General features: G+C 40.4%; 1 protein-coding gene across 2 annotated transcripts in view; it reads left to right on the top strand.

Annotated features, from left to right (window-relative positions):
• Positions 1-1,092: 1,092 nt before the first annotated feature.
• mgll (monoglyceride lipase) overlaps positions 1,093-16,769 on the top strand; it is a 55,222-nt gene continuing 39,545 nt past the window's right edge. The window contains exons 1-3 of one of the 2 annotated variants that reach the window (XM_038723003.1): positions 1,093-1,111; positions 1,330-1,467; positions 3,432-3,567. In XM_038723003.1, coding sequence (XP_038578931.1) covers positions 3,440-3,567 — 128 coding nt within the window. In that variant the 5' untranslated portion in view covers positions 1,093-1,111; positions 1,330-1,467; positions 3,432-3,439. Of the gene's footprint in view, positions 1,112-1,329; positions 1,468-3,189; positions 3,568-16,769 lie in introns of those variants that run through there. The other variant, XM_038723002.1, reaches the window with a different exon arrangement.

Raw genomic sequence — 16,769 nt, 5'->3', positions numbered from 1 at the left:
TGTAAATGTACTTTTAGTCCTGGGTCAATACTTTCAAGAGTATTGTACCTGTTACACACAAAAAGGATGCCACCATGTACTGACCACATCCTGGAGAACACTTCTACATCACTGCAACGAGGTGATATGTTAAACCAATAGAGACTGAACAGCCAATTCCTTTCACTCCATTCGTCAGTCTGACATCATGTTAGCTTTTCTGTTTGGGAGGGGTTGTAATTTTGCCCCAACCAATCAGTAACAAGATGGGCAGTTATTCAGACATCTAGATAGATCTTTTCCTGACCTTAAAGCTGCACTAATCAATATTTTTATATTCATGAAGGATCACCAACTCTGCCTTTCCCCTCAGCTCTGAGATGCATTGCTGCATCTTTAGACTCATCACTGTTTTCACTTCATTGCTCCATTATCTGAAGGATGCACAATCTGCAAATTTTTGGCTGCACACTGACCCTCTTGGACATGGGTGGATGACAACATTTACGTCACACACACCAAAGCAGACGCTTGCAGACAGGCAGAGATGGAAAGTATGAATCTGGCTTAAACAGGGAGCTGTTTGCTAACAAGCTCACCATAGTTTAAAGCCTAGTCTAGTCTAGCTTAAAGGTGCCCTGTGAAGTTTCTTGACAACAAGTTCTGTTTACATTCCGCGTTTGTCACCAAAACGCATTGATTATATCCTTGACGTCTAACAAATGTGTTCAAAAATTTCCTCCATCATAAAACACTTATTTACATCCATGTTTACGTGCTTACAATCTTCCTCTTATTTGCTGCCTTTGCTGTGTGTATAAAATGCTAACACATTCACCATAGCAACATTAAATGGTCATTTAATGTCAGTGTTGTTCCACTGAAAATAATAACTGCTCCAACCAATAACTGCTCCTAAAGAGGAACAGAGGTGGCAGTTCACAAAGCAGTCATGTTAATCATTTTTATAAGGTAAACAGTGACTTACCAACAGGACTATATCAGAGAATACTGGTTGTTTTGGAACAAATGACCAATATTCTCACATCTGGTGGAAGGCACACATGATATTATTGATGAACATCTGTGGGTCTGGTATGCGCTAAATGTGAACCATGTGGACTCAACCATGGTGAGTTCTTACAGTAAATGAGACAAAACAGAAGAAGAGATGTATCTGGGTGTGAGTGTGTGGTGAGAGAGAGAGAGAGAGGGAGAGAGAGGGTGTGTGTGTGTGTGTGTGTGTGAGCGAGAGAGAGAGTGTGTGAGAGTGTGTTGTGTGAATACTTATAATAGTTTCTCCCCAACCCTCGCTGACTGCATTCTTCTCTTGGCGGGTGGCGAGAGTAGAGCACCGGAGAAGAGGGAAGGAGAGAGAGAGAGAGAGCGAGAGAAGCAGAAACATACATACACAGAAAGAGAAGGGGGGAGACCGGATTGGTGAGTCCGAGAAGAAGCTGAAACTTCATTGCAGACGCTCTTGCACAGGTTGGTTCCGTCTCTGTAATATTCTTATGATATTTTGGCACAAATAGATAGCCTACTAAACAGTGCGTCTGCGGGACTCAGTTTTGACCTTGTTATGGCCACTCCTCCACTACCTTTAGCGTTTAACCAGTGTTGCTTGTAGTTGTGCGGTGGTGTTCGTACATGCGGCATCTTTACCTACTTCCCCCATTCATCCTTTTCATATAAAACCCGCAGACCTAAATATCGATGTTAAAGCGGGGTTTCCATTATTCCGGCAATGGCATCGATAGACCAGATAGATCAGCAGTCAAAAAAGCAGATGAATCTATTATTTTCAAGACTGTAAAGTCAGCTTAAGCAGAGCCACTTGCATAGCAAATGTCTGCTCTTTTTCTGGAAGCGTGCAGCCAATAAGCATTCTGCTGTGCGCTTATGAGTCTTTCCCATGTGCGTGAAGGTGGAAACGGTTGATTGCAGCAGAGATGAAAACAAAAGGGTGTCTTTGCGCACGCATGTCATTGGAGCAGTTTCCAACAATGACCCACTCATATGTATAGCTACAAGTTTAGTGATAACGATTATTTCCACATGTGTAATGTAGACTTTATGTATTCTGTTATGATCCTGCCATAAGCAGCTGAAATGAAGCACATTTCCGCATAGGTAATTGGCCATCAAGCAGAAATGTCGACTGTTGTTGAAGGTAAAAATCAGTCAAAAACAACAGTACCTGCACTTAGATGTCCGGGTTGCTACAGATAGGCCTATCCACAGTAGAAAATATAAATGCCATCACGTCGATGTTTCAAGCAAGACGCATGAATCAAAGCGTTGACATATTGCTCACCAACAGGCAGCCGCACAGCTAATCTTCTTTTAATTGACTAATTATCACTGGTTATAACCTAAATACAGAATATATAACGAGTTACAGCCTATCAGGTCACTAAACCTGAAAGACGACACCTGATCTCCTCGGAAAATATCACACATGGGCTATTTTTACATCCAGCGGTGCGTGAGTCCGTACACAGCTTGCCACGTTCATTGTAATGCTGCACATACTATTAACACTAGCCTACATTTAGATACAGCATACTGTGTCCAACTCGACCTGATGCTAAGGAAGCTTCAGGTGTAATGCGAGAGATAGTAAAGAGAGTGGGTGAAGGGGGAGTGTGCTTCAGAGCTGCAGGAAAATGAGAAGTAGGCTATAGTCTTTACAAAGATTATTTGTGCGTGTGCAGCTGTGCAGGGTTTGGCAGAAGTTAAGAGAAAGAAAAATATGTACTTTTTTCAATTTAATGCTGTGATTGTAGATCAGCTCAGTAAGAACAGCCGACAGGTGTGTGCGCGCGCGGGACCAAAACGCACAGTGTGAGAAAGAAAAGTATTTATTTAGACCTGTAATGTTTTTAAACATTGAGCTAAACAACTTGTGAAATTGGAAAAAAAAAATAAGTAAATAAAATAAACTATAGCCTAATTCAAATTAAATCCTTGGCTATGTGATCCCTTTTATTGTTCTCTTATAATATAGCCTAATCCAGACTATATCTGACTTTGTTAGGCTGTAGACTGTTCTTTGTTGATGGGTCATCATATTCTTTATTTTTTATGATTTGTCAATTTGAATTAGAGAGAGAGAGAGAGAGAGAGAGAGAGAGAGAGAGAGCGCCGGGCGAGGGGCTGAGAGAGAGAGAGAGAGAGTGAGAGAGAGTGGAAAGCAGAGCATATGGTCTCGTGACGTAACACTGACAACATTGCTCGGTGTATGTGTGTGTGCAGCTCAGGATTAGAACCGGCATATCCTAACCTACAAACCGTGTCTTCTCCGATGCATGCCTAACACACGCACCAAGATAAACAACAACAATAAACAATGAACGCCGTGACGGCCGCCTCCTGCCTGCTCGTCGCCGGTTTCAGCTGCTACCTCTACGGCAGCGACGTGTTATCGCTGCTCAATGTCTCTGTTGCAGAACCCTCCATGCCTGAGCCAGGAGCTGCTGAGCGGCGGAGCCCGCAGGGAGTCCCCTACGCCGACCTACAACACATAGTCAACGCCGACGGACTGCACCTGTTCTGCCGCTACTGGGAGCCTGACGGGCCGCCAAGGTCAGTGGAGACTGAATTTAAAACTAGCGGGAAGTGCGTCTCTGTTTCACTGTCGTATGCTTCAGTATAACCTATGTAAACAGTAAGGCTATGTGTGTGAGATGGAGTAAAGCGTTGGGTTCATTTTAAGAGTTGTTTAAATAATTATCTCGCGGTTTTGAGGAAAGTGATCTTATTCACATGGTTGTGTTCAGTCCTGTTCTGGAGTCACGTGAGGACTTCCTTCTGAGGTCCTGCATGTTAATCTTTGATTATAGTTAGGCTACTAGTTCATCTTTGAAAGTGCACAGTTGGGTATATGGTCTCTAACCCTGCCTGGTCTGAACAAATGTACCTTTTTACCAACACCGAGAATCCACACTCATCTGAGTTCACTGAGGTTTCCTTTTCAAGGAGTCATGTCAGCTCTGTGACTGGTCAAACAACACTCCAATGACCACTCCTCCTCTTCCATATGCTGTCACAGTAAAATCAATAGAAAATGTGTTATTTTAAACATTTAGTTACTGTAATCCTCACATGAGTTACATTATGAGTAGCAACACCTACATAGGCTAGCTACATTGTGGACTGAGCTGTAACTCAGTAATTCAGCAGAAGGGCAAATAGGGCCATGCTTAAAACAATACATCATCCACATATTGTAAGCCATATTAAGGTCCTGGTCTGACCCCGTTTTAAAGTAATCAGTTTACTTCTTAACTGTCCAACACAAAAACATCTTAGGCCAAAATGGCATTAGTAAGAAAAGAAAAGAAAATCAATCTGTAGTCGTCTGTAGCAAATATGGACAGTTTAGTCTCGTTCTGTGACCCAAGCACATTAAAAGCATCATAATTATGTTAATCTCTAGTGGTGACTACCAGATGCACTAGTTACTTATTCTGGGTCATGACCCCATTTAAAAAAAACAGACCCAGGAACAGTTACTTGTTCAACCCACTAATCATGTTAAAACTTAAGGAGATGGTATTATGCTTTTTGGCTTTGTCCCTCTCCTTATTCTAATTGAGTTAGATACCTTTTTTGTGCATGTAATAGGTTTGCAAAGTGAAAAGGCCCAAAGGGAGTTCCCATCTCCCACAGAAAACTCTGCTCTGAACTGCTTGAAAACAGCACTTTTGTATGCCAGCCGCTTCCCTTTCATCCCCGTGATCGTCACAGGGATGAAAGCTAAATGCACCTCATAACCAAGCGGCTAGTCCGACACGCCCTCAGAAACACAGGTGGAAAAACAGTGAGCTGCAGCACACACCTCTCCTGTCCCTTCCAGACACTAGCTACCCTCCAGGCAGTCAGTGGACATAAAGTTGTTACTGTGATGGAGAGACAGAGCTCAGTTATAACTATATGGATGAAAGATTTTTGCTACAGATTAATAACTCACCACTCTCAAACTCTTGCTCCAGTCTATGTTGCCAAGCTGGTCGGCAACATGTATGAAGCTGTTTACAGGCTTCTCATTGGCCCGCTCTCTGCTTCTGATTGGCTAGTAGTCCTTTACTAGAAACTGCGCATGTGCAACTCCTAACAGATCCCAAAGATCATTTAGAGACAAGACGTATCACTCTATAGCTAAAACGAAGCGTTCAACACAGGGTGAAATGATGAACTGTCACAATGTGCAGTATGAAAAAAAATATGGTGTTTTTTGAAAATGAACCTATGTAAACCTGTTCTGGTACCAACCCTAAATACGATTTTGAACCTGAAAATGAGCATAATACCACCTCTTTAATATTACTGGGGCTGGAGATACTCTCTGTAGAATGTAGAAAGTTACAGATTTCAGCCTTACACACAGTCATAGGTATCATCATGGAAAACAGTGTCACTGAACTGTTTATGTGTATACCTAGAATAGACCATAAGGAACAAAAAAGGAAGGAAGATGAATATAAGCATCAGTACAAACTGTAGTTTCCTCATTTTAATTTGAAAAACCCACCTTTTCAAGCAGGAGGAAATGTCAACATCTGTTTCCTCATACCCATAAACCCGGTTGTGTTTTGAGGTTGTTTTGAATTATATCCTTAATCCTAATGAACAGCATTTTAGCTAATTTGCAAAAGGCCTGAGATCCTGACTCATCACGCATTCTGGTGTGTGAAAGAGTGTAAATGGAAACATGTTCTGCTGGCCAAAAAGACATCAAACAACACAACTAGATGATTGATGGTCCCAGTTTATAAAACAACCCACCTCTTGCTAGTTTGAAAGTGGCCTTTCCCACCGTCTGCTGTTGGCGGCCCTCTTGCTACGCACTCTCAGCCGTTTTAAGTCCTTTAAGTGGCTGTGGCAGTGCATGAAACACAACACAGATGTCACACCTAAGCCCGTTATAAACTACATAGCTGTACGCAGTGTGAGAGCACAGAAGGAAAGAGATATGACAGAAACAGGAAGGCCCACAAAACATCTGTAGTCAAGATATTACTGATGTCTCTCTCAAACACACACACACACACACAGGAGGCTTAAACATCTCAGTAGAGCAGTGACTCATTAACCGACGCCATGTCTGTGCTTCTGCTGTACAATTGCTCCATAAACAGAGGCTCATAGTTTACAATACTGTGTGTACTGTATGTGTGTGTTTATTCTATCGTCATCATTGATTATTCTGTATTTGTACAGGCAGGTGCTTTTTATATCTGTGTGTAGAAATCTGTGTATGTGGGTAGCAAATCTTGGGATGTTGCTTTTGCGGTTGGATTGAACTTCTCTGCCTGATGCACTCTAGCAGCTCTTGTTAAAATGCAAATGTGAGTGATTCTTCACAGGACGTGCCACAAACATTTTACCTAATAATTGCCCACAATGCCACTGAGGCCTGAGGTTTCTCTGTGGTCACACAGAAGCCCTTTCCCAGACCCATGCCTATAGTCCTACATTAACATATCCAACTCTAAAAATGTTTCCTACTCTTTCTGCCAAAAATATCAATAAACTAAATACTAAATAAAGGCAATTTCATTGGCATACCATACCATCTGCAGCGTTATTTTTCTGATGCAAATCATGTTTTTTGGAAGTAAAAAGCTGAATCACTGCAGGCTTAAAATAGCTGCCGATCTCTCTGCGTTGTAGCTGTTTTATAGCCGAGGCTTTGTGTGGCTTATATAAGAGCTTTCTCACTAGAGGTCAACCAGTGACAATTGCTAAAAATGCAGGCAGTTATGGTACAGAGAGGGATTGAAAGTCCATGAAATGCTTTGTATTGTGATATCCGTCCAACAATGTGTGCTTTTAATAGCTGACACAAATATTTATGGATTGATGCTGCTGAGAGGAGATCTTTTGTGCGTAATATAAGCATTCAGCCATTCCAAACAAAAAAATGAAAGTGAACACACCAAGGTGAAAAAGCTTCAGAATCTGCATTTAGACTTTAACACGACACTTAAATTCTTGACTGGAAGACAGATTAATGAAATTCTTTTAGCTGAGCCGACCGCTTCTAAAAGCTGGGTGATGTGGGTTTATTACAAGTTTTACAGGCTGACAAAAAATAAGCTATTCAGTAAAACACATCCTCACTAGTACATCCCAAAACTCTTTTAGTGGTCTTAATATGCTGTTGTTTGTGTGTTTCTTGTTATCAGAGTATAATCATTGGTAGGTCTGAGTGAAATCAGTATCTCCTGAACACACTGCCACCTATATATATATATATATATATATATATATATATATATAAATACAAAATCAGTTATACAGATAATGTTATCAGAGATTAAAACTGCTGAACAAGTGTCACAAAACGAGACACTCCAGCCTCTTGTCTATTTTACAGCCTACACTCTACCAAAAACAAAATCATCTGATGTGCACACCTCTTGTTTTAACACAAACTGCCCCTGCACTGTGATATTTCACAATGAAATAGTTATCTGTGAGTCTGGATGGATGCAGCCTCCAGATTCACAGCAACCCAATCACTGCAGCAGTCAGATTAGTAATTTAACCCAATGTGACACAGTGGGGCTCTGTAAATGCAGCTTAGCCAAGAGCTTATAGCATTATATGGATTTAAGTTAAAAAGTCGGTTTGGCCATTGGTGTGAATAGGGAATAGAAATGAGAAGCTCTTAGCATAGTACTGTCGATGCTTTTAAAATCATCATAACTCATCGTCATTCATCATAACTGCCTCTCTAAAACGCTGCACTGTTTGGAAGGACGAATATGTTTTAGAGTTAGAGATTGTTTCTAAAAACAGCAGGAACATTTATGTGTTTCATTTTTGTGATCGTAGTTTCATCTGCCACAGGTGCGGTGATAACGATCTACCGATCTGTGACCTGTGCCAGACAAGAGATTTGCTGTTTGAAAGTTTATGGAAGCAGCAGTCTGAGAGCCAAACTCAAACTCATTACAACATGTTTTATAGTGATGCATTGGATTTATGCATGATCATGGTAATGTTTGATGATATAGTGACAATGTGACAATAATTATGAAAATATTGTGTTTTTGTAGCCTACTATTGGCAGTGTGTCATGTGATTAGTGAGTACACAAAAAATATATAGGACTGTAACCAACAATTCATTTTTTTAGTTAGTTAAATCACAATTTCCTAAAATTTAAGGTGCCGTCTTTACATTGCTTGTTTTGTCCGAAGTTTTCTATTACATAAGCAGCATATCCTTATGTGGAGATTATCAAAAAAAGTTGCAGATGATTCACCATCATTGTCAACACTACTAAAGTTTGATGTGCTGTAACTATGGTGACAACACACTTTGAGAATGCAAGGTCTACATTTATTGACTCAACTGGACCAACTGTAGGCAGACAGTTTATTGCATGGAGCGCGTGGTATTTTTGGTTTAATAGTAAAACTGCATGATGAATCAATGATCATCACAATCATCTGTTGCAGGTGGACCAAAAAGCCATAAACATGCAAAACTGTCCTCTACAGGCTTCGTACTCTGAGAGAAGAAATTTTTGTAGTGCTATCCAAAGACATTGGCAGGAAATCACATATTTTATGCTGTCATGTACTACTCCTAGCAGGTTGAACACATCAACCTCAAATTTGGGCCAAAAAGCCTTAAGAACGTGATGATGTATGATATATTGTGAAGCTTGTTTTCAACACCATTGCCGTGGCGACACAGGATTTGCCATGAAACAGGAAAGTGTTGTAACTAAAAACTGTACATTGTACAATCTGCCCCAAATTTCAGTATTTGGTAAGAGTGCCGGCCTGAGGACATCTGCATACAAATAAGGAGTCATAGCCGTTGCGTCACCTACAGGTAACAGGAAGTAAAACTTGTGGAGGAAGTGACATTTAGTTCCTTTGTGCAGCATCCACAATGTGTGAATATTAAGAGCTGCGTCGACCAACCTCTGGCGACGACGGATTTTCTGTACAAACAAAAAACACCTTTATAGAAATCTGGCCTATGTAGATTCAGGAAGAAAATATTATGTAAAATGAATCATTTCCACTATGTTGCCAACAGGCTGTATAGTCAGTATGAATTACATGACCAACAGACAATTCACAGACTTCCAAAGCCAAATGTTTAACTGAAATCTTCATTTAAAATGTTTCTTGTCAGGATGGGAATGATATTAGGTTGAAGGTCATGGGCTCTTGACAAGCTCTTTCAGTTGAACCGGGAAGTAGGTGAAAGGTGGGATGGGGGGATGGGGGCGTCAGCAATCATTGACAGATCCTCCAAAAGGCATCCAACTTTGTCTTTGAACTGACAAGGAGACCATTACATCAGCCATACATGCACTGCACACCTGTATTTTTACATTAAGAACTAATGACACACACACACACACACACACACAGCTTGTGTAAATAGGTCATGCTGTTATTGATGTTTTTTGCTAATGGTGTCTAGGATGAGTTCCTTCCCTGTTTGTCTTTCAGTGGTTGGACTGTATAATGTCCCTGCTGCTTGTTGCCATTGTTACTCTTGTCAGTTGAGGATACTGAGAAAGATATAAACTCTGTAATGGTTCCCTTCGTGTTTATAATTGGAGGCAAAAGAGTAATGCAGTGTATAAAATATTAGGGCCTCTTGTATTCCCATAAAATTATAAGTAAGTGATTCCAAGTGCCAGTTGTGATCATTTACATTTCAAGTGAATGTGAAAGGGGGCTACTTCAGAGTCAGTTTTCAGTTCCGCTGTTGCTCGTATTCACAGTGACATAACAGTTTCATTATTACTGTAACAGTAAGTTATAATTCCTGGATCAGTAACATTACCAGCAACGACCAAAAAAAAAAGCTGAGACATGGATTGTGCAGATGGGTGTGTACATAATTATCAAATTAATTAATTTGATTGATTTCTGCTTCTGGACAGATGTTATTTAATATATAAATATTTAATTATATTAAATGATAATAATTTGATGATGCCCATGGGGAAAATTAAATGATGCAACAGAAAGTTGTGATAGGATAAATCGAAGAAAAATACAATTATGCAAGAAGAAAACAAAAGTGTTGTACAATCATGCAAAGAAGAAAATGTGCAGATGAAGTAGCAGTTACAGGAAGTAAAAAATAGTAACAGTGATATCAGAGGTAGTATTTTTTTAGTGCATAATAAAAAGGTGAAAATAAGTCAACTATGTTCATAGGACAAGTTCTTATGATTTTTTATATCCAAAAAATCTTCTAACAGTGTGCAGCATGACATTTAAGTTTAAGTAACACAAGGTTCCTCTGCTCGGTTTTGCATTGGATGCAGAGTATTCCATATCAGTTACCTTCTTGCATATCTCCACAAGCTAGTAGTTTTGAACTATAAGGGAGATAGCAAGAGCTTCTTTGCATTTGCATCTCATCCATGAGGACTTCACTTCCATCAGTTCTTTTCAAATTCTGTTTGCATGGTGGTTGCTGGTGTAAATAGTGTATTTATAGCAATTGCACCACAAATGAAATGCCATTGAGCTCCACTATACTAAGATCTGCACTCTACAAAGCAGAAAGATGAACTGATAGAATGTTTCTGAAGCCTTTCACTGTGCAGTGGAACATTTTCAATATAGTGTGTCTCTTTGGTCTACCTTTTCATATCAGTGGTGTAAACTTTCCTGCTGTGGCTGCCTGCTGACTGTCTGCTTCCATTGCTCTCCATCACACAGCAATTTCCTCTGTCTGTCATGTTTTTCTCTGCTCAGCGAACGCACACACAGTTTCTGTAATGACTCCTCCATGACTTGCTTTCTTTTCCATGCCAGTTTGTCACATTTCATCCCCCCCTCAGACTGCATCTCATTTTCCACCTGTCACATTGTTCTTCTCTGTCATATCCATTTTGTTTTGCTCCCAGTGCATCAAAACTCTCTGTCACATGGGAATTCACAGGTTCTTACAAAGTCTGATGGTATTGAAACATCATATGTTGAGCAGAATACAGTTACCATGCAACTACTACTCATAGTCCTATCTAGTGAGGTGAATATGTGAAGTAAAGCGTGAATACGCTAGCCAGCTGGGACATGCTAGTGCTAGTCGATCACAACAGGTCACTAAGCTTTTTTCTATTTTTTCCATAGGCCTACTGTGCATTTCTCCTCCACCTGGCATTTTATATAATATATATAAACCTTTATTTAAACAGGAAAGTCCCATTGTCCCAGTCTCTTTTACAAGGGAGTCCTGTCTATAACCATTGGTGAAAACCTGGGTTAAACATTAGGCGGACGAAAAATGGGTAATGTTTGATGACATCATGTTGTGACGAGACTCTGTATGTGCCCCCCAATCCTTAACCAACCCACATCCCCGAATCTTTTTCCCACACACATTGTGATACCCACAAGATTGAAGAGACACACACACACCATTCTGAGCAGTCTAAGTCCATTAATCAGATTAACATGCCGGTGTTCGGTCATTCTGTCTCATCCACTGGCTTCTGTCCAGTCTGGACACATGGACATCATCAGCTAATTAAACACGTTCACGTGGTGTTGAACGGTTGGCCCAGAGACATGTCACAATCAACCTTTTTAAGTGGTAAATTAAATGTTATGGAAAAATGCAAACTAGTGAACTGTGGAGGAACATGTGATGTGGCTATGAGTTAACTGTTATACTGTGTACTTGTGTAAATGTAACACTATGCTACTACATCAGAGGAGTACAATTTTAAAGGTGTTTTTTAAATTGATTAAGCTTGACCTTGTCTAGCCCAAGCACCTGTAACAAAACAGGAGAATCAGAGCTATATAAGCACTTTTCACATTTTAACTTGAAATATTAGAAAAATGATGGCTCCATTTTATTCAAGTAAGCCACAACAATGTGATGCTAGAGCCACACTGCCTGTGTGAGCAGCGTGTGTGTCGCAGAAACTCTTTACTTTTCATGTTAACTGGTTAGAGCAGCTGCACAGCCTGTGTGAGCAGTGTAGCTCATGCGCTGCCGCAGCAACGCTTCATCTAGATAGTTGGCCTCTTGCCTTCTTATTTCCCATGTGACACGAGCAGTTCTCAGCAAACATAGACCGTGAAAATGATCTGTTAATAGTCATCTGGCAACATTACACCTTTCACTACAATTTCAATGTCTTAATCTGTTAGAAAATATCACAGACATGAAAAAATAGAAAACAACAACTCCTGTATCTGTTTCACATTTAAAACCCTCTTTCTGTCAACAGATTTCCTTTATTTGTGAACAAATCTTTTATTGTATTTATCCAAGGCAAATTCAATGAAGAAAGATAGGGCTGGCAGTAGTAGCACTGCAGCAGCAGCTCTGTCAGTGTGGATGCCACGTGTGCGAGCCACAGCAGTTCAGCGAGGTAGCTGTCATGCACAGATAGAGCTAAGCAGTATGACACTAGCGTGACAGTGAGCCAGCATGCACAAGGACCCTACCAGGACCCTTAAGCTTAAACATGGAATGGAATTTAGCCATCATTCATTTTACTATTTACACCTGTGCATTTTCTTCTGTGACATGTCGTGCACATCCCATGCCAGTTTGTGTCTGGGTCTGTTTGTGAGGAAGTCCAGTATCCAGTTGCTGAGTGTTGTATTTAACCCCAGAGTGCTGAGTTTGCTGATCATTTTCATGGAGATTGTGTTGAAAGCTGAGCTGAAATCCACAAACAGCAGTCTGATGAAGGTTTTGTACATGTATCAGTGAATTAAAGGTTCAGTGTGTAAGTTTTAGTGGCATCTAGTGGTGAGGGCTGAGAATTGCAACCAGCGGCTCACAGTGTATTCACGTGCACTTCTGATGGTGCCATTTCCCAAGTTCTTTCGACTTCAGTGTGTATTCTTGTGCTCTTAGTTCGAAATGTGGATTCAGCGTGGACGCTACTACAAAGATGTGTTGGATTAGCATTATCAGAGCATATAAACAACACAGAAATCTAGTTCACTATACATGGACAGCAAACTAACCATTATAAACATATTACAAATTACATGTTTGCAAAATATCAAAGTTCTGTATACTTCTTGAGGTCCCATGTACACTTCATTTTTCTTTTGCAATAAATATTTGAGGAAAAAGACATTCTGATTAGTCTGACACCACGTGAATGCACTGCCACTCCCCGCTTCTTCATACGTATTCAACATAGTGATGAAACGCGCTAGAGCACTTTGTCCATTTAGGCTACTGTAGAAACATGGCAGCGCAACATGGCAACCTCCATCTAAAGGGACCTGCGGTGTATGCAGATAGAAATGGCTCATTCTAAGGTAAGAGAAACATAATGGTTCATCATTTAAGGTCTTTATACACCACTGAAAACATGTGGATATTATAGTGCCTTTCTGTCAATAGATCCTCCTAAATATTACACACTGCACCTTTAAAGAATTTAAGCACAATAATGTCAGGCTTAGTTATTGTCTCCTTTTTGGTGGCTAGCCTAGCCTAGACAGATAGTATTTGGTGAACTATCTAGCATAGAGTTTCAGTTCCCCTCTGAAACCTTTGCCTCATTGCTCCATGTTACGATGTAAATGAAATGTGAGTGGAGTTTACTCACTAAATTAATAGTTATCTACGGTTGAGCTGAGCTAGCAAAATAACATAACAATTATGAGTTTACACAGCAACTCCGGAAGAGGACTTTAACTGACCTTAGACATGTTAGGTTTTGTGCTGTTGTTTTTCCTGTGTTTATTTGACATTGTCATGGTTTGGAGTTTGGTAGTCTAGTTTATTTTGTTAATTCGCTTTAAGTAACGGTCTTGTCTCTTATCGTGTATCGTTCGTTAGTTCTGTGTCTCAGTTCATGTCTTAGTGTTTTCTCCAGTCTGTTTCCCCTGTTGTAGTTTTGGTATATCACTGATCTGTCTGCTTATGTTCTGGTTCAGTCACTTATTCTCTGTTTCTTCCTGGTTATTATTAGTTTTCCCTATGGCCTTATTGGTGTCTGTCTGTTTTCCCCTGCTGTCTCTCTGCTTGCCTGTGTCTCATTAGTCCTGATCCCCCTCGTGTGTGTGTGTGTGTGTGTGTGTGTGTGTGTGTGTGTGTGTGTGTGTGTGTGTGTGTGTGTGTGTGTGTGTGTGTGTGTGTGTGTGTGTGTGTGTGTGTGTGTGTGTGTGTGTGTGTGTGTGTGTGTGTGTGTGTGTGTGTATGTGTATGTGTATATATGCCTGCTCTTGTCTTCAGTCTTTGTCACGTCCTTGTATTGTCTGCATTGTATGTTGAATGTACCGTCTTGTCCCTACGCCTTTTTGGATTTTGCCCTTAGTTCGTATCTTGTTCTAGTTTTTGGATTTCTCCCGTTGGATTATGTTTGGTTTTGGAGTATTTTCTGTTTGGACAACTGCTGCTGAGCTCCCAGCACAAGCCTGCATTTTGGTGTTAATAAATCCTCATTTGAACTGTATCCTCCTCGCCTGAGTCTGCATTTCGTTCCACACATCTCTGCTCTCTGACTGCACTCAGCCATTTCACATGACAAGACACATATTACTACTATTTAGCTTCTGTACTGTTTTTGTTAAATTGTTATACTCCTCTCCACTGGTTGCTTGTTATTCTGGTGATTAAAGACAGGACAATTAGTGGGTCCCCTAGCAGGAATATAGCAGAATGAACTCACAGATTTATTGCTCTGGATGGTGGTAATGATTTCTCCTCAGTGAGTGCAACTGTGGTTGAAAACCAGATTGTTTCTTTACAAAGGAGACAATTAAAAAAAACATTTTTTAGATATTTTAACTACATTGATTATGTTGTTGAAATGGAATAGACATAAACACCATAGTAAGGAATTTTTTTGTTCCTCTTTGTAAACCTGAGGACCCGCCACATGCCTAAAATTCCTAAGATTTTTGTTTGTCATATAAAATTCACCGTTGACAGTGCAGAATGTGGCATCTGAGCACAGTTGGAGGGTTTGTGAGTTCCTGTATAATCTTGGAGTTGCCAGTCAGCATTGCATTAAGGAGATTAGGGCCTTGGCTTTGTTTTGGGCCTGTGGTTGTTTGGAGTAGCTCTGAGTAGAGCCAGAAGGAGGACAAAACTCTCTCTCGCTCTCTCTGAGTGTTTTAATAAGGCTGGTTATAAGCCATGTTGTTCCAGCAACTGAAACACTGTGGGAGACAAGTGGGTCCCCAGTTCCCATGGGAGATGAGAGAAAGACAGAGAGAGAGAAAAGAAAGATAATGAGAAAGAAAACTGAAAAGCCTCTATATGTTGTTACTGGAAGATTAAAATATTTCAGCTACACATGAAAAAATCAATACATCTCTAACCAGACATGCAAGTGATAATGCACAGTTAGCCTTTGGGGGAAATGAGCAACACCATAGGATAACATTTAGCGTTACTGTGTAGCTGCTCCCACTTTCAAGGCAAAATTCATTTATTACAATTAGTCGATTGTAGATGACGATTTACTGTAACTCATAACCCCTTTAAGTCAATTCAAATTTATTTATCACAACAGAAGTTATCTCAGGGAATTTGTTTCATAGAGCAGGTTTAGACGGTGCTCTTTAAACTTCTGAATCTTGTGAGCGGTTATTTAAGATACACAATAAAACATAATTCTGCAGTCGGGCCTACTTTTAGCCTGAAATGTATCAAGAAACAAATCTGGGACATTGTCAAAGCTTCCTTTTTTAAGAAGTTTTTTGATAGGGCTGTCATTGATCTTTTCTGTAGCTAAGACTTATGAGAGCCCAGGGTGTACTGCTATCCACCTAGGTGAAGGAAAGTTTGAGGTTGGTGTCCAAGTAAAGTAGTAAAATGTCACAGCCTATTGAAGGAACACTTGCAAATGGCTCGAGCCTCACCAGACCACTTTTAGCAAAGTGGAAATAATGGGCTGGCTTTGCATCTCTGAGCCGACATACTGATGATGCCTGAATATTAGCCCTTGTCTGCAGATGCCTGTAGCTGAATGAATGCGGACATCTGTTAAGATTCAAATTCTGGGTAATTAAACACTTGAAACTTTCAAAAAGGCAGACTTTATATCCCCTCCTGTTAGCTGTCACCAGACATATTGCTCTTTTATTAGATTTATTCCCCTTCTTTCTGGCAACTCAGACGTACTTAAAACTGAAATTGACGAGAAGAAGCAAAGATGGAGAAAAAAGTGTGAGAGAAAAAAGGAAAATCGATATTATCAAGCAGACCAAAGAGGTATTTAGAGAATGATTGATGGAGAGAATCTTAGAGGAAGAAAGAGACAACAAAAATGTCACATTACAACTGGGTTTTCAGTGGAGTGTGAAGTGTGTTGTTCACTGTGCAGTCGTCTTTATAATGAACCCAGATTAGCCCTATTTATCCCCTGCTGCCCCTCAGCATGTGTGTAACAGAATACAGAATATTGTGCCTGTACAAAGGCAGTCATTCACACACTCACATGCAAAAGATGAAGCACACATACATGTATACACACATTCGTTCTGAGCCAACAAGTGCAGAGGAAGTCTTAGCCTGAGGCGATAGCTTTTTAAAAGGAGGCAAATAGCAGAGTGAAATCAGAATGATTTGCTCGTGGAGCCTGATGAACAGCTACTCTTATTCTACTCTTTCATCTGCCTCACTCTCTCACTCACTTTCTCCCTGTTTCACTCCATTCACCTTTCCTCTGTCACTGAATACATTTGGGCTAATTATCTGCTGCTGCTGATTGAAGCTCTAACAGGCTTCTCAGCAGTGCTGCTGCTTAGGGAAAGAGTCGCTCCACTGCTAAATATCCACTGCACATACGCTACCTGTAC

This window comes from Micropterus salmoides, unplaced genomic scaffold, assembly GCF_014851395.1.
Source record: "Micropterus salmoides isolate LMB-PRFRI ecotype aquatic unplaced genomic scaffold, ASM1485139v1 Ms_hic_scaffold_16, whole genome shotgun sequence".
NCBI classification, from domain to species: domain Eukaryota; kingdom Metazoa; phylum Chordata; class Actinopteri; order Centrarchiformes; family Centrarchidae; genus Micropterus; species Micropterus salmoides.
This window is presented reverse-complemented; position numbering and strand designations above follow the sequence as displayed.